Source organism: Saccopteryx leptura, chromosome 1 (assembly GCF_036850995.1).
Source record: "Saccopteryx leptura isolate mSacLep1 chromosome 1, mSacLep1_pri_phased_curated, whole genome shotgun sequence".
NCBI lineage: Eukaryota > Metazoa > Chordata > Mammalia > Chiroptera > Emballonuridae > Saccopteryx > Saccopteryx leptura.
Window position 1 is genome coordinate 266,548,975 of NC_089503.1, and position 18,742 is coordinate 266,567,716.

The following is an 18,742-nucleotide window of genomic DNA, read 5'->3' on the forward strand; positions in this document are numbered from 1 at the left end:
TTATGTTCCACTCTCCGAATACATTTATTCCATTGTATCTCCTAAACCAAAACAATACAACAGAATGTGTATTAATATAAAACAATGGGCTAGCTAGCAAAACGTTTTTAGTTGTTTCTGATACTTCATGTAGCATTCTGTTGACAATCATTCTAATCAAGAGAAACTCTGCTTATTTAAACTTCATTTTAAATTCAAAATAATAAAGGAAAATAGTTAAAATGTTTACATTTAAATGCCAAGTTGGCTAGGTTATTGGATAATTTTGAAGATTGAGTTACTTTTTTTTTATACCACCCTCTAACTATCTTCCACAGTGAAGGCAATCAGACAACATTGTTTTCAACAGATTTAGTTACCCATATATTAATAGCTATCCAGAGCGGAGTGGACATATGAGGAACCATTAAAGAATTAAAACAATAACTAAATATAGTTCTGTTGTTTTGGGATTTTCAATCTTAGGCTATAATTTGTTAGAATGGAAAACCTTACACTAAATTAGATTGCTCTGTATGAATAATTTTTTAAACAAAACGAAAAAAAGATTAATTTCTTCTCTTGCTGCTTAACAAAACAAGTACAGCACTTTTCAAACATTTCCATTCTCTCCACAGATATTTTTTTGTGACTTTATAATATTCCATTGCTTGGATTTCAGAAAATGAAATTCCCTGGTTAAACATGTGTTCTCTAACTTGTCAGCATTGTGAACTTAAATAGTTCTACTGTGACTGCCTTTATAAATGCAACTTTTTCCATAGTTAAGACTGCCTCCCAAATAATTCCCAGAGTAGAACTTCTCGGTCAACTGATGGCAACAAGCTTAAATCTGGAAATATATAGCTACAGAGTTCTATCAGTGGGCACTTAGACCATCTTGCCTGCTTTGCAAACTGAGACTTAAAGATCTTTACCTGTTTAAAATAATAAAAAACCCCAAAAACTACTTTTCATAAATTGCCTAGATTTCATATATGTATTTGAGTTTTTAAAGTTTTCCTTTTCAGCCTTTATGAGCACTTTATATAATAAAGATAATCTGTCTTATGTAGGACACATATTTTTCAATTTTTGGTTTGCAAAATAGTGATAAACTTTTTGTTCTTTCTTGTGAATGGTCTATTAATGTCTTATTTTTTTGTATGGATTTTTTTTTAATTATTCATTTTAATGGGGTGACATTGATAAATCAGGGTACATATGTTTAGAGAAAACATCTCCAGGTTATTTTGACATTTGATTATGCTGCATTCCCATCACCCAAAGTCAAATTGTCTTCCGTCACCTTCTATCTGGTTTCTTTGTGCCCCCCCTCGTAACCCCCACACTCTTGTCCATGTCTCTGAGTCTCATTTTTTTTTAATAATTCTATTTTTTTAATGGGGTGACATCAATAAACCAGGATACATATATTCAAAGATAACATGTCCAGGTTATCTTGTCGTTCAATTATGTTGCATACCCATCACCCAAAGTCAGATTGTCCTCTGTCACCTTCTATCTAGTTTTCTTTGTGCCCTTCCCCTCTCCCCCCTCCCCCCGTAACCACCACACTCTTATCAATGTCTCTTAGTCTCACTTTTATGTCCCACCTACGTACGGAATAATGCAGTTCCTGGTTTTTTCTGATTTACTTATTTCACTTAGTGTAATGTTATCAAGATCCCACCATTTTGCTGTAAATGATCTGATGTCATCATTTCTTATGGCTGAGTAGTATTCCATAGTGTATATGTACCACATCTTCTTTATCCAGTCATCTATTGATGGGCTTTTTAGTTGTTTCCATGTCCTGGCCACTGTGGACAATGCTGCAATGAACATGGGGCTGCATGTGTCTTTACGAGTCAATGTTTCTGAGTTTTTGGGGTATATACCCAGTAGAGGGATTGCTGGGTCATAAGGTAGTTCTATTTTCAGGGTTGTTTTTTTTTTTTCATTATTTATTCATTTTAGAGAGGAGAGAGAGGGAGACAGAGAGAGAGAGGGAGAGAGAGAGAGGAGAGAGAGACAGGGGGGAGGAGCTAGAAACATCAACTCCCATATGTGCCTTGACCAGGCAAGCCCAGGGTTTCGAACCGGCGACCTCAGCATTTCCAAGTCGACGCTTTATCCACTGCGCCACCACAGGTCAGGTATTTTCAGTTTTTTGAGGAACCACAATACTTTCTTCCATAATGGTTGTACTACTTGACATTCCCACCAACAGTGTATGAGGGTTCCTTTTTCTCCACAGCCTCTCCAACATTTGCTATTACCTGTCTTGTTAATAATAGCTAATCTAATAGGTGTGAGGTGGTATCTAATTGCAGTTTTGATTTGCATTTCGACTGAGTCTCATTTTTATGTCCCACTTATGTATGGAATTATATAGTTCTTAGTTTTTTCTGATTTACTTATTTCATTCAGTATAATGTTATCAAGGTCCATCCATGTCTTTGTGTGGATCTTAATGTTTTTCTTCTAATGAGTAGTATAAATTCGTAATTATTTGTAAATATCTCATCACTTTCTAGTTTATTTTTTATTTTTTATGAATATCAAACTTTCAGTTTACATATAGATAATTCTTTTTGCTTTTGTGATTTTATTTGTTTCTCTACTTAGAAAAATGGTCCATTCTCAGAGATTTAATAACTGTACATTTAATGTTTCCTTTTAATTGTCCTTTTTTTTTTTTTTACAGGAACAAAGAGAAGGATAGACAGGGACAGACAGACAAGAACAGAGAGAGATGAGAAGCGTCAATCATCAGTTTTTCGTTGTGACACCTTAGTTGTTCATTGATTGCTTTCTCATATCTGCCTTGACCGGGGGCTATAGCAGATCGAATAACCCCTTGCTCCAGCCAGCGACCTTGGGTCCAAGCTGGTGATCTTTTTGCTCAAACCAGATGAGCCCACGCTCAAGCTGGCAACCTCAAGATCTCGAACCTGGGTCCTCCGCATCCCAGTCCAACGCTCTATCCACTGTCCCACCGCTTGGTCAGGCTCCTTTTTTATATTAGGAATTTATTTTAATGAAAATGTGAGCTGAGAAATTAGACAAATTTTGTTCTAAGTATCAGGAAATTATTCTAACACACTTATGAAATTGATTTTTTTTATGATTTGTTGTGCCTCTTTTGCTATATATTAAATTGCTCTATATTATAGTACTTAATATATTATATAGTACTTAATATATTATAGTACTTAATTTTATTGTTTCCATTGATTTATGTAAATTTTTTTTTTACCACTAATATACATTGCTATAGCTTTGCAGCTTTTTGGTGTCTGATAGGGGCTCTCTTTACTCTTTTTTTCCCCCAAAATAAACATTTGTTTAGCCTGACCAGGTGGTGGCACAGTGAATAGAGCGTCGGACTGGGATGCAGAGGACCCAGGTTCTGGACCCCAAGGTCGCCAGCTTGAGCGCGGGCTCATCTGGTTTGAGCAAAGCTCACCAGCTTGGACCCAAAATCGCTGGCTCAAGCAAGGGGTTACTCGGTCTGCTGTAGCCACAGGGTCAAGGCACATATGAGAAAGCAATCAATGAACAAGTAAAGTGTCACATCGAAAAAATGAAGATTGATGCTTCTCATCTCTCTCCGTTCCTGTCTATCCCTCTCTTTGACTCTCTCTCTCTGTCTCTGTAAAAAACAAAAACATATGTTTATATCTCTGTCAAATTCTCCAAGAGGTCCTAATGGAATGTCATTAAAATTATCAGTTAATGGGTGGAAAATTTTCATCCTATAATACTGCATCTGTATATCAATACAGCATAATTTTCTCTGTGTTGATGTGTTCATTCAAGTTTATCTTTTATTTATTTAAAGGACTTTGGGTGTCCTTGAAGCTATTGCCAGGTGACCTTACACAAGTTCAGAAGAATTTTTCACACTTGGTGGATAGATCAACAGCCATTGCCCGAAAAATGGGGTTTCCTGAAATAGTACTTCCAGGTAAACACTTTGCTTGAGTCACCTGTTCTGCTTCCTCTAGGACTTCCTTCCACGTGGTGGTTTCTTCTAACAGCACAGTTGAAACAATGTAGGTGCATTCTGTTTAGTTACCTGCATTCAGGGTTATCAGGACCGTGGGAGGTGCAGATGAGGTCACATGCAGTTCCTCAAAAAGCTACCCAGTGGGCAAGGCCAAGAAAACTCTTCTGAATGTAACTCCGATGGCTCTATCTTCCTGTCTGTTCTGAACACACCCATCTGAAATGCTTCACTAGACCATAGTGAAGTAGAACTAAATGTAGCAGGTCCTCTGCCCCAAGAGTAATCTGCTTCCTTTGCACATATCTTTTCTCACTATGATGTCACCAGCACATGGGCTCCTTGCTGGGAAACTCAGCAAGGTGCCTATTCAGCTCAGTCTGAGCCAGACCCTCTGCTTCCTTGGCTTCAGCTCCATCTGTGTTCTTGGCTATCCCATATTTGTAGGAACAAGAACATGAACATTCTGCGGTTTCTTGTTTTGGTGTCATCTTATATGCCACCACATTGGTGATCTGCATGTGTGTTCTGTCCTGTTCACAAATTTAACCACTTAATTTCTTCATATTAGTAAAATAAATAGTAATTTTATCATGTTATATAAATATTACATATAAAGTGAATGGTTATAAGTATTAAAATATGAATATATGATATATTTATTTTTATATATATTTTATAGGTAAAAAGAACATATAAATAAATAATCTTTGCCATACTAGAAAAAGGTTTAGAAAACCAACCTCTTATTTATTACATAAAAATTCCAGTTCTTTTAAAGTAATATAAGGTCTTATTTCTCCTTTTGGAGATTAATGAGCAGTAATAATTTGTTGGCTCATAAATTGTATGCATATAGCAGGGATTAAAAGAATATTTGTAGAATGAATAGAGAGCTATAAAATGGAAATTACTATTCTTATTAAAGAAGGTAGTTTTTCATTTACTCGATAGAGACATTTCACCCTGGTACACATTCATCAACATTCTGAGAAAATGTTTTGTCTTGTTATTTAAAAAAAAAGGTATTGGTAATATTCCTATATCGGAAGACAGTTTTATTGCTACCGCAATATAGAAATCTGGGGAAAAAAAACAGTAGAGAAGTTTATTTTTTGGACAAAGTGAATTTCTCTTTGAAATCTGGCTGGGAAGATTCTTGGTATTAATGGTGTTTGGGTCATAGACTGCCAGAAGGCAATCATCTAAGCTAATGGTTACCAATTGCTAGTCTTTGGATAAGCTAATCAGGATCACCTGGGAAGCATTAAAATAAAGATTCCCTGGCCCTGGCCGGTTGGCTCAGCGGTAGAGCGTCGGCCTGGCGTGTAGAAGTCCCGGGTTCGATTCCCGGCCAGGGCACATAGGAGAAGCACCCATCTGCTTCTCTACCCCACCCCCCTCCTTCCTCTCTGTCTCTCTCTTCCCCTCCCGCAGCCAAGGCTCCATTGGAGCAAAGATGGCCCGGGCACTGGGGATGGCTCCTTGGCCTCTGCTCCAGGCACTAGAGTGGCTCTGGTCGCGGCAAAGCGACGCCCCGGAGGGGCAGAGCATCGCCCCCTGGCGGGCAGAGCGTCGCCCCTGGTGGGCGTGCTGGGTGGATCCCGGTCGGGCGCATGCGGGAGTCTGTCTGACTATCTCTCCCTGTTTCCAGCTTCAGAAAAATACCAAAAAATAAAAAAATAATAATAATAAATAAAGATTCCCTGATTTTTCCAGAAACCCTGATTTAGTTTGTAAGAACAGGGTTCCACAGGTGATTCTGGTAATTGGCCAGGTAGACCTGAGTCCCTCGCCTTGCAGCTTCCTCCCATCATCATTTAGACCAGCTTCCTGCTTCAGATCAGTCTTCAGCTCTTTGCTCCCACACTTTCCTCTCTAGCTAAGACACTCCCACTCTCTGCTCTGTCTGCACAGCTAGTCCGTTGGGAGCGATTATACTCTATCGCTGAGTTTACACCTGCCAGTCACCCTCCAGGTGCTTCTGAATGGCTGTTGCCAGAATCACCCAAGTTCACAGAGTCACAAAGTTCAAAGGATAGTATAATTGTTTCTGGTCTTTCTGCCACATGTGACACTGTTGGTCATTCTCTTCCTGAAATACTCCCCCTTTGTCTTCAGGGACCCACACTCTTCTCTTTCTCTCCATTACTCTGAGGCCTCTCCTAGGACTTCTGCCACCTGGTTGTCTCCCACCTCACCTGTAGCTGCAAGCTTTCCTCACTGTTTGGTTCTGTGCCCTGTGTGAGTGTGCGCGGACCGCCACCACAAAGTACCAGCGCTGAGCAGCTGCAACAACACAAATTTATCTTCTCACAGCTCTAGCGGCTGAGTCCCAGAGGAAAGTGTTGCTGGTTTGGTTCCTCCTGAGGTCTCTCTCCATGGCTTGCTATGGCCACCTTCTCCTTGTGTCCTCATATGGTCACACCCTCGTGTGTTATCTGTGTCCCAATATCTTCTAATAAGGACACCAGTTTTACTGGAGTAGGGCCCAATATATGACCTCGTTTTACCTCAGTTGCCTCTTTGGAGGGCCTATCTCCAAATACAGCCACATTTTGAGGTGCTGAGGGTTGAGACTTCAACATAAAAATTGAGGGGGACACAGTTCAGCTCATGAAGGCCCCCATGGGCTTCTCATCTGTATTCTTTTCCCATGGTGATCTCATCTGTACACTTGGCCCATGGGTGTTAGTTGCCACCAAATCCATCTTTCTCGCTCAGGACCACTCCCTTGAACTCTGTCACCATAGATCTAATACTTCCTGCCTCAGCACTTTGGCAGGTACTGTTCCCTGACTGGGTCCCTCTCCTCCTCGCTTTAGTTCTTACTAGGAATTCCTGTAGGGACTAGCAGCCCTGTGCACCCACACCTGGGCCTTCTGTTGAGTTTTAAGAGAATGCACCCTATCCATCTAGTAGCACAAATAAGGAACTTGAGTCATCCTTGACCCCTCTCTTTCCTTTATATCTCATTCAAAATTCATGAATCAGATCTGCTAGTTTTACCTTTAAAAGGCCTTTTAAGGCCACACCCTCCTCTCCATCTGCATTGCCACTGCCTGAGTCATAGCTACTGTCTTCTCTTCCCTGGACAAGCGCCATTGCTTCCTAATGGGTTTCCCTGTTTCTCTTGCTCTGACCTTATTTCCTCTTCTCTACACTGTAGCGTGTGTGGAGCTTGTATGAAAGCCTGCCTGATTTCATCCCACTCCTCCCGTGCCAAACACTTTTTGATGACTTTATGTTTAGGATGAAGGCACAAATTCTTAGTTTAGCCTGCAAGCTTAAGGAGACTTGTCTCTTGTCTGTCTTTGTAGCCTCATCTCACAGCAGACCCCACCCGCACCTCACCCCACCCCACCCCACCCCTGCCACTATGAACACTTTCTCATATGTCTGCTACCTCTGGGCCTTTGCACATGCTGCTGTCCCTCCCTCTTACTCTCATTCCTCCAAATCAGCTCAAATGAAGGATGCCCATACCCTCCAGACAAGGTTGGAACTTAGGGTAATGCTTTCACAGAGCCTGGCCTGTTGCCTCTTTCGTGGTGTTGCATTTCATCCTGTGATTATCTGATAATGCTTCTCTTCCCCACCAGAGCATGAGCTGTGTTAGACTGAGCTGGGCGTGGTCACCATCATCTCCCAGGCACTTAGTATGGAGTTTGCTGTAGAGTAGGTAGGTTGCTCAGTCAGTATTCTACATGTTAATCTCACCTGATTGTGCTGTCAGGCATTCTACTAGCTGTCAGTGGTTGGAAATTGAGGAGAGTTTCCACATTTTCACTTTCATAAACAGTATCACAATGACTATCCTTATAGTTAATCATTGCCCACATACTTAATACTTTTCAACAAATGTTACCAGTGAAGTTACTGTGCCAGTTAAGGCTTTTGATACAAATTCTCCATTTCTCCATTGACAAAGATGATATCAATTAAGTTTCAAACTGCAATATGAGAATAAGCCCCTTTTTCTTCACTCTCCCCAGTTGTGGGCAACATCTTTATATTTTTTCAGTCAGATAAGCAATGAGAACAATGTGTTCTAAATACGCCCCTGTTTTATTGTAGTGCTCTAAGATTTCACTTGTCACCCTGGGCTGCCATTTAACATGGTGCAGATTTGGGGTCTGTTTGATGATACCGAGTCTTCCATGCAGTCTTCTGCCTGTCATTCATTCCAGGTGTCCTTTATGTGTAAACAGCATTTACATTTTTCCTTTACTATGGAGGGCTACACACTTACTAATTCATTCTTTTTAAAATTTTTGTGCTGGTTAGCCAAAATAATGACAAGTAGAAATTATTCTGATATCAATAAAAATAATTAATTTGATTTAAGTAAATGAAGTATTTGATAGGCTTACAGAAATAGTGCCTGTCTCATCAGGTTGTTAGATGGAATAAATAAATTATTGCATAGAAGACACTTTGGACAGTGCCTAGCACGTAGTAATCACTCAGCAAATATGAGCCTTCATTATTTTCAGAAGCATTAAAATATCACACTCTCCAAGGCATTATTGAAAAATTCTGCCACTATAACCTAATAAAATATATTGTGGGCCCTGGCCAGTTGGCTCAGTGGTAGAGTGTCGGCCCAGTGTGTGGATGTCCCAGGTTCAATTCCCAATCAGGGCACACAGGTGAAGTGACCATCTGCTTCTCTACCCCTCCCCTTCTTTCTTCTCTCTCTCTCTTTCTCTCTCTCTCTCTCTCTTCCTCTCCTGCAACCATGGCTCGGTTGGAGCAAGTTGGCCCCAGACTCTGAGGATGGTTCCATGGCCTCGCCTCAGGGCTCCAACAGCCCTCTTGTCCAGCAACGAAACAGTGGCCCCAGATGGGCAGAGTATCACCAACTAGTGGGCATGCGGGGTGGATCCTGGTCGAGGCGCGTGTGAGAGTCTGACTCTCTGCCTCCCCTCTTCTCATTTAAGAAAAATACATGTATATATTGTGTACTTATTGTTAGACAGCAATTATTAAATTGAATAAAACTGCACTTTGGAGACACTTGGTACATATAGGAAGGTGGAGGAGGGGAAGCTAAAGAGAACAAACTATAGAAAGTGCTATTTATATGAGTGAGCTATTCACTTGAATGTCAGAGCTGCCTTTTCTGTGCTTACTTATAGTTTATCTTATTACATCCCAAAAGTTCAAAGTGACTTCTCCTAGCACCAGTCTCAGGATGGGTTGTCATGTTACAGGAGATGTTCGAAATGATATTTATGTCACCCTGATCCATGGGGAGTTTGACAAAGGGAAAAAGAAGACACCAAAGAATGTGGAGGTGACCATGTCTGTGCACGACGAGGCGGGCAGTGCCTTGGAGGTGAGCACCATGGCCCAGAAATGCCAACACTGCCACACACTTCCTTACAATCACCGGGGACTTTGGGCCTGATGTTGACTGTTTGCCACATCAGTGTGCATTTGGTTTTATATAAAGAAAAAATATGAAACTTGTTACATTAGTGATTAGCCATGACCAGTTTTAACAAGAAATTTAGATTCTTAGTTTTATTTTTCTCCTGGACTAAGAAATAAGAAATATCTCCAGCCACTAATGATTTCATGTGTACACTTCTGATATAGACGTTCTTTATCATTTTCAAACTATTTACTTACGATCGATTTCCGGTCAAGACACACATGAGAGACAACCATCTGCTTCTCCCCCACTCTCCCCTTTCTCTCTGAGGATGGCTTCATGGAGCCTCCATCTCAGGCACTAAAAATAGTTCAGTTGCAATCATGCTCTCAGATGGGCAGAGCATCAGCCCCAGACAGGGGTTGTCAGGTAGATCCCAGTCAGGGCACATGCGGGAGTCTGTCTCTCTATCTCAACCTCCTTTCAATTAAAAAAAAAACAACTAATTAGCCACTTTTGAGCCTGTGAAGTTTCTGAGGCTGGAGTGAAGGGGCACATGTCCCCACCCGGTGAGCAGAGCCAGAGGACATGCGCCCACCAGAGAGCTGTCAAGTGGAAGCCTCTTGGTTCGAGGTCATCTCCCACAGTCTGTTCGTTTTAATAATCGGGAACCTGCCACCCAGAGAGAAGAAGTTATTTTTTTTCAGGGAAACACAGAAGTTACAGTGGAGTTAGGAGTGAATCCAGGAATCGTGACTCCCCATGCAGGGTCCCTCCAAGTGTCCACAGGGAGAAGTAAGTAGATCTTGATTCTGACAGCCAAGAGGAGGATACAGGCAAGAGGTTTCCACTGTCAGCTGACACGGGCTTTTCACGTACGAGCCGTAGTTACCTGCTGTGGAATCCAGGCAAAGTTCTCCATCCATTTCCTCAGCGCACTGTGGGCCTCAGTGCATAGCCACCTGAGGGAACAGTGGGTAACACAACCTGCCACTGGGGTATTATCATCTTCAAAGGAAATAGGTGAATAAGTCAAGTAGTGCTCTGTGTCATGGGGCAACCAGAATGCTATGGGCCCTGATATGGGAGTGATTTGGTTGTGTTGTTGATAGAGTCTCATGCCTGTGAGTTCAAGTACACATCTTCTCCTAGTTGGTCATTTCATGGCTTTGCTGACCAGCTTGAACATGTCGCCATTGAGGTCTGGCTTTACTACACAAGTGGTGTGTTGCCAGGCAAAGACTCAGCCTGAGTTTCAGTGAATGTGCTGTACCTGTCCACCAGGTCTGTAAAGCAGAGTGAGGACAGGACCTCACCCAGAGGCATGCTGGCGTACATGCCACAGCTCTGGTTGGTCATTTCATGGCTTTGCTGACCAGCTTGAACATGTCGCCATTGAGGTCTGGCTTTACTACACAAGTGGTGTGTTGCCAGGCAAAGACTCAGCCTGAGTTTCAGTGAATGTGCTGTACCTGTCCACCAGGTCTGTAAAGCAGAGTGAGGACAGGACCTCACCCAGAGGCATGCTGGCGTACATGCCACAGCTCTGGTTCACTAACTAGGCCCTGCTCCCTAAGAGAGGAGAGAAAGAGAATCTATGGCTGCAGCAAAGAGGGGTGTTAGGGTGATGCTGTGTCCCTGAGCAGTTACCACACTTACGCCCTCAGGTAAAGTTGTAGAAATTCATTCTACTCCACTCTTCATCCCCCAAACGTAATCAGCGTATGGACGCCAACATCAGGTGTGTGCTGGCCATGTGATGAGCAATGGGTGCATATGTGGTATGGGGGGTACTTTTATTGTTGTAGATAATAGTATCCCCTCCTGTTTTTTCTCTCCATCTAAAGAAAGCAATTCATCCAGGCGCTGGGTATGAAGGCATTTCAGAGTACAAGTCAGTAGTCTACTACCAAGTAAAACAGCCCTGTTGGTATGAGACCGTCAAGGTGAGAACGTAACTCCTGTCTTATATTTAACCTTGTTTAGATTTTCTTTTGACCTACAAATCATTTCTACTTTTATCCTGAAGTTTTAGATAGGTTGCCTATGGTGTACAATGAGAGATGAACCGATAATTACAGTTCTTTTTATCACAGTATTTAAGAAATTCAGATTTCTTAAATGATATTCTCATTCATTAATGTGTAGAAACTTGAACAGAGAAACGAGTTGTGATGACATAATAGGCTACCAAAACGATCCAAAACCAAATGGAAATTTTTACACGCTGCAAACAGTTGCCTAACATTTCTTTTTCTATGTGGCTTCTAATCAAGTTTTCTCGGCCTTTTTTCAACTTAAATATGTGAATTACAAATTTCAAAGTGGTTTTCAGATCAGCTAACTCATGTGAGCCTCTTGATAGCCCTGTGAATAAAACATTCAGTGCTGAAATGTCCTTTCTGATTAAGTGCCCAAGACGCAGAGAAGTGACTTCCAAGACCCTGTAGCTATTTAGTGTCACAGCCTAATCGGAGACACTCCTGAATCCCGAGCACCATCCTCTGTGTCTGTCAGTTTTTCTGAGCTCTCCATAGAAAACTGAGAAAATACACATCTGCATTAATATCTCAATGCCAAAGGAACCGTTGTCCACAACTTTGTACACTTCAGGTGTTTTGAATTGTGCTGTTTATACAAATTTACATTGTGCTTTTTAAAATGACATATCTCGAAGCATTCAAGTTATTCAGAAATCTGTTTTTTAGCTATTTGCATAGTATTCCATCATATAAACCTACCAGGATTTATTTCACTGTTTGCCAAAAATTCTCGCTCTTTTCATTACCTCCTACTTCTCTTTTTCCTGTCCTCCATCTTTATATATGCAGCAAAAGTTTTCTTGTCCCCTGTACGTGTCTTTTCCTTCAATTACAGACCCGTGTTATTACCATATAAATACACACCTGAAAGGTCGTGTAGGAACCCCAAAGTGCTGATCTTTGTCCTCTGATGTATTCTCTGTTCACACCTGAGAAAATACTAGAAACTTGTAACATCTCCAACAAACAACAATAGCGATCTTCTCCCAGGAGCCTTTTGGCTTGAAAATAGCTAAATCTCCTTTGAATGAAACCTTCTGCCAAACTCAGTCTATAGGAGTTAGTCTGTGACAAGAGTCTACAGATGAGCCTCATTCTGCAGGATGAGCTGCGAGTACAGAGTCATAGGTACACTGTTGATTTCTTGTTGTCACACAGGTATCCATCGCTATAGAAGAGGTGGCTCGCTGCCACATAAGGTTTACTTTTCGACACCGATCATCTCAGGAATGTGAGTATGAGGAGGGCACAGTCCTCCACAGTCAGACGCTCGTTCGTGCTCAGCAGGGCCTCGGTGAGTCTGCAGAACAAGGCACAGGGAAACCGGATAACTGGCATCTTTCCTGCAGAACTCACTAGTGCTAAGGAAATCAGAAAATAGGAATTTGGGCTGTCAAGATCTGTGTTGTTACTCTGCATCAGAATTTCTGCAAGATGCATTCTGTGAATACTAAATTTTTATAAGATGCTAACAGACGCCCCATGACGGAAGGGTTTTACAGTCAAATGGGAATAGGGTATGTCTCCCTCTTAACGTTTACACTGCATGTTGCTGAAAAGTCCTGAGCAAGAAAATTATTTAATAATGAAACTGTTTAATCTCTTATCTCCCCAAATTACTATTTTCTCATTTTAAGTTTTAGATTACAGATACCAAAGTGGCCACCCCAAAGTAAGAACAGAGGAGAAAATTGATTGTTTTCAGGTCAATCATAAAATTTCTGCAAATGTGTGCATAAAAATGCTACTTTTTATTTCAAGCCAAGTGTCCCAGACGCATCCACGTAGCATACTGCAGGCAGCCTGGGCGTGTCACAGCAAACGGGACGCAGCCAAGCCTCCCAAAAACACCTGTGCTCTTGTGAGGAAGATGAGCAGAAAAACCTGGGACCAGAACAGGGACAGGGTCCACAGCAGCTGACAAGGATGTAAGGGGACACGGAGCCAGCACCTCTCCCTGTCTGGGGACCCACTACGATTTCCTACATCTTAGTGAGACTTGAAGGTGTGGAGAAGGTAGCTCGGCCAAAGGCAACAGTGGAGAAAAGTGTCTGAGAACCAGAGTGAGCCCAGGAGGGCTGAAGCAGGAGCAGGGGGAGCAAACCATTAGGTAGAATGATGTGAAATTGCCACTTTGTCGGTTATTATCAAATAGCTGAATATTAGCCGTTTTATAGATCTCTGCATAATATGAAGCTAACGTGTACCAAGCCTTGGTTTGTATCAGAAGCTCTATTTACACACCATTTTGTTTAGATCCACAGTGATCTGATAAAGCACACACTGCTTTTACCTACATTTTTATATAAAGAAAATGAGCACAGAGAGCTTAAATGCTTGGCCAAGTTCACATGGCTGACACCTCTGTAGTCTAGGTCCTGACGGGCTGGAGCCTTGTCATGAAAGTGAAGTCAGACATCACAGCTAAATGCTTTCTGATCATCTCTCTGCACTGCTCAGAAACATGTTTCTGTCTTTTCAGCCAGAGATAAATCAGAGCGACCGTTTGGGGTGGCCTTCGTGAAGCTGATGAACCCAGATGGCACCACCCTGCAGGACGGGAGGCACAACCTGGTGGTTTACAAGGTGGTGCGAGCACAGGGGGCACAGAAAATGGATGAGGAAATAGTCACTCCTTCTGAAACTGGTTCTGAAGTTTCCTCTCAGATTCCCATGTAGTAACATCAGAAACTTCTCTAGAGCTGCAGGTTTGCCCCTTGAGGTCTAGAAACCTAGACGGCTGCGTCCCACCGGCAGCATGGTCTCCCCTCTCCCTCTGGGAGGAGTGAGTTGTGTGCTTAGTTTCCTGTCCTGCACACGGTGTGCCATGGCAGTGGACATTCAGGGCCGCCCTCTTCCCTCTGCCTCCTCCACTTTGCGTCCCCCTGCACGGGGTGGGGGAAGTCACTCTGCTGGGCTGCGTGGGAGTGTGCGGGGTGTGGTAGGATGTGGTTTCCTATCAGCCTGCACCAGGCCCCATTTCTCTGCTCTCAGGTCTCGTCTCCTCCCCTGGCAGGTCTGTCCTCTGCCTGCTGCTGAGCAGTCGCAGCCACTGAGACTTTAGACAGCAGATGCCACAGCTCTCACTCACCCAGCAGTGTCACAGAGTTGGCAGCTCTTTTGAGATGCATCTACCTGATCCATGTTTTCCTTAAGAGCTATTACTAGCCCATAAATAGTTTTGGAAGGCACAGCAAGCTGCTTCTCTCCAGTGAACCCAGTCAACCCAATGACATACAACTGTAACCATTTAGGGGTTCAGGAAACTCCCACCTTATATATATAGGACAGACCGAAGCTATTGTTAGTCTCCCTCATAGCTTACTCCATTTTCATTCAATGTTGAAGTTATCAATGGGCTCCAACTCAGGGCAGGTTTCACAGTGTCTCAGAGTCGGACGGGGTCTAGCTTTAATTTAATAGAACTTCATTTTTATGTAGATATGTGCATGTTCATGAGAGAGACTCAGTTTTCATTGGCATGTAAGAGGCAGTGCCCGTTGTTTGCTGTCTGACACGCTGCCTTTTCAGGGAGACAACAAGAAAATGGAAGATGCTAAGTTCTACCTGACACTGCCTGGAACCAAGGTAGAGATGGAGGAGAAGGAGCTCCAGGCATCTAGAACACTGGCCAGCTTTACCCCAGGCAAGGACATCACAAAAGACAGCTTTCAGATCGCCACCCTCATTTGCTCCACCAAGCTCACCCAGAACGGTAGGTGTGGTGACCGCAGTGACAAACCAGAATGATTTCCTGCGTAGTCCTCCTGGGAGCCTTTGTTAGACTCAGGACTGGACTCTACAGGGCCACATCTTCTGAGTGGGATGCTGGCACTTGGGTTCTGCTTTTCACATGGTGCTCTGGTCCTATAGCTAAAGTTCTTTCCAAGCTCTGGTTGTCCATTTTACAAACAGGATAAAAAGCATTGTGGTGTTTTATACTGTTGTCAAACCTGTAAATACTTTTATTAATGGGAACCACTAAGGTGTCTTTTCTGGATTTTATGACAGTGTTTAGTAAAAGAAGTCTGAACATATAGGTTATGTTAGTTCTGACATCTATTGTAGCAGTCTTTAGGCTTTGGTATATGAATATATTGACAGTTACTGTAAATTGGCATTTATGCTATACATTCTTTATAACTGATTTAATCATTTGCTGTTTTGTAGCTTATGTACTGAAATGAACATAATTTCAGGTTTTTCCTATGGGAAAATATCACTTTAAATCATGAACTCTATACAAATAATGGGTTAAAATGGGGCCCTATACTGGACAAAGGAAGTTAAGGATTTAATTTATGTAAAATTAGATAGGCTTCTGTTTCTTTCCTTCAAGACAATGAAGAACTCTGTTTGTGCGTCCTATATGAGATGCATAACAAGATACTGGCATAAGGGGGAAGATGCTGGCAGAGAAGTATGATCAGTCTCCTGCCCATAGGAGCACGGCTGAGAGCAGGACGCTTTTCTCTGAGGATTTCGTCTGTCCCTCAGACAGTCTCCTCTTTCCCAAGCAGTCAGGGATTTTTCCATAAAATCGGCTGAGTAGTTAAAATGGGCTTCATCTTGTTCTTCCTTGAAATCTCTAATATCGTTTTAACTTCTCTGATGTAGATTATAGCATTTGATAGCCAATAAATCTTCTTATTCATTTAACTTATAAAAGGAGTCCTACTGAACATAGCCAGGAATTAGCTGATCAAGGGACTTGCCTTAGAAATTCTATCATTCCTGTGCTATATAGCAGATGAGTTCCTTTTGGCCTCTTAGAAGGTTTGGCTGCAGTACTTGGCAAAGGCTGTGCCTTAGGGAAGTACTAAGACAAAACAGTTTAGATATAAGGCACAGTCAAGGATCAGGTGTTGATTATTTTTAGAAGCCGTTGATATTGTCTTGATGATGAATCATAGTTGGCTAGAGAACACGGATAATATTTCAAGTTGGACAAGTATGTAGACTAAAGAGTGAAGTTCAAAGCTGATATGTATCTATGGAAGGTAAAAGCACATTCACCAAAAAAAATAAGCCAGAAAAAAATGCAAAACTATGGTGACAATATAAAGATCTGTGAAGAGATGGAGAGATGATTAGGCAGAACACCAGGTTTTTGAGCAGAAAATCTGTATTGTATGATACTGTAGTGGACTCATGTTATACATTTGTCAAAACCCACAGACTGGGCCCTGGCCGGTTGGCTCAGTGGTAGAGCGTCGGCCTGGCGTGCGGAAGTCCCGGGTTCAATTCCCGGCCAGGGCACACAGGAGAAGTGCCCATCTGCTTCTCCACCCCTCCCCCTCTCCTTCCTCTCTGTCTCTCTCTTCCCTTCCTGCAGCCGAGGCTCCATTGGAGCAAAGATGGCCCGGGCGCTGGGGATGGCTCCTTGGCCTCTGCCCCAGGCGCTGGAGTGGCTCTGGTCGCAACATAGTGACGCCCAGGATGGGCAGAGCATCGCCCCCTGGTGGGCAAAGCGTCGCCCCTGGTGGGCGTGCCGGGTGGATCCCGGTCAGGCGCATGCGGGAGTTTGTCTGACTGTCTCTCCCCGTTTCCAGCTTCAGAAAAATGCAAAAAAAAACAAAACAAACAAAAAAAAACCCCACAGACTGTCCTACACTGAGTGAACGCTAACAGAAACTATGCACGTTAGTTATTAAGCTACATTGTGACAAATGTACCACACTAATGTAAGATAGCAATAGGAAACTGGGGAGCAGTGAAGGCATATGTGGGAACTCTGTACTTTCTGCTTAATTTTTCTGTGAAGCTCAGACTACTCAAAAAAAGTCCATTGAGCCCTGGCCAGATAACTCGGTTAAAATGTCATCCCGATGTGCAAAGGTTGTTGGTTCTATCCGTGGTCAGGGCACATACAGAAACAGATGGGTGTTTCTGTTTCTTTCTCTCAAATCAATACATAACTTTTTTAAAAAGTCTGTTGATTAAGAATAAAACAAAAATTTAAAATAGAAAACTTTCTGAACTAAACAGCAGACATTACAAACTTGTATCAGTGGTATAATTCTTGTTAGGTAAAAAGTAAATATAGCCTGACCGGGCGGTGGTGCAGTGGATAGAGCATCAGACTGGGATGCGGAAGACCCAGGTTCGAGACCCTAAGGTCGCCAGCTTGAGCGCGGGCTCATCTGGTTTGAGCAAAAAGCTCACCAGCTTGAGCCCAAGGTCACTGGCTTGAGCAAGGGGTTACTCGGTCTGCTGAAGGCCCATGGTCAAGGCACGTTTGAGAAGGCAATCAATGAACAATCAAGGTGTTGCCATGCACAATGAAAAACTAATGATTGATGCTTCTCATCTCTCCGTTTCTGTCTGTCTGTCCCTGTCTATCCCTCTCTCTGACTCTCTCTCTGTCTCTGTAAAAAAAAAAAAAGTAAATATAATATAGCCTACTGATACAAGGTGAAATGTACAATATTTATAGAAGACCCTTGACTCAAAAATTTGACCCTAGAATTTGAACTCTAGTCAACAGTGAGAGATGTGCACAAAGATTAATGTATAAAGATGTTTCACTATTATTTATAAAAGGAAATATTGGAAACAATCTAAATGTCCAATACTTGGAATCAGTTTTATTATGTATATAGTGTAATTAAATGCCATATAAATTTCAAAACATAATCAAAAACATAAAAAAATTTTAAACTATGTTGGGTAAAATCTCAATTTTGTTTAAATACATGAGAACAGTTGGAGCCAGCTGCCTGGGTTCAAATCCCCGCTCTGCCACTTACTAGCTTTTTCATCTTAGAGAAATCACTTGATTTCTCTGTGACGTGGTTTCCTCATCTTTAAAATGGAAGTTATAATAGTATATATTTCAAACCAACAGTATCTAGCTCCTTGTAAACACTATACGAGTATTAACTATTGTTAATTACTATCATCACCATTATTATGATGTACATAGAAAAAGACTAAAACGAGTAACTTTATAAGTTTGGATAGTTCTTTTGTTGTTGTTGTTCTTTTTAGTATTTGCCAAATTTTAAACTATGAAATGTCACAGTTATTTTTTCTGTATGGTAGTAGACTGTGTAAAAGCATTATGTACTTCTGGGGCTATCAAGGGTCCTCAAGAGGGAGAGCATTTATCCACCATCTAGTAAATTGTCCTTCCCAGACACCAGAGTTCAAAGAAAACAAGTAATAAGAGCTTGAAAATGAACTCCTAATGCAAAGCAAAAGGAATTTCTGATAGAGATAACCATATTGTTATGTTGCTTATTATCTCTACATCATAAATTTAGGAAGCTTACTGCCAGGTAGCCGTACTCCAACATCTGACCTGCTGGTGTCTACATTGCTCATCTC

General features: G+C 42.0%; 1 protein-coding gene across 2 annotated transcripts in view; it reads left to right on the forward strand.

The window, feature by feature from the left end:
* Nucleotides 1-18,742, forward strand: part of DOCK5 (dedicator of cytokinesis 5) — a 221,829-nt gene that overhangs the window by 113,059 nt on the left and 90,028 nt on the right. For both annotated transcript variants that reach the window (XM_066351933.1, XM_066351942.1), the window contains exons 13-18: nucleotides 3,827-3,952; nucleotides 9,208-9,332; nucleotides 11,219-11,317; nucleotides 12,572-12,644; nucleotides 13,896-13,999; nucleotides 14,945-15,128. In XM_066351933.1, the coding sequence (XP_066208030.1) occupies nucleotides 3,827-3,952; nucleotides 9,208-9,332; nucleotides 11,219-11,317; nucleotides 12,572-12,644; nucleotides 13,896-13,999; nucleotides 14,945-15,128 (711 nt within the window). The remainder of the gene's footprint in view (nucleotides 1-3,826; nucleotides 3,953-9,207; nucleotides 9,333-11,218; nucleotides 11,318-12,571; nucleotides 12,645-13,895; nucleotides 14,000-14,944; nucleotides 15,129-18,742) is intronic.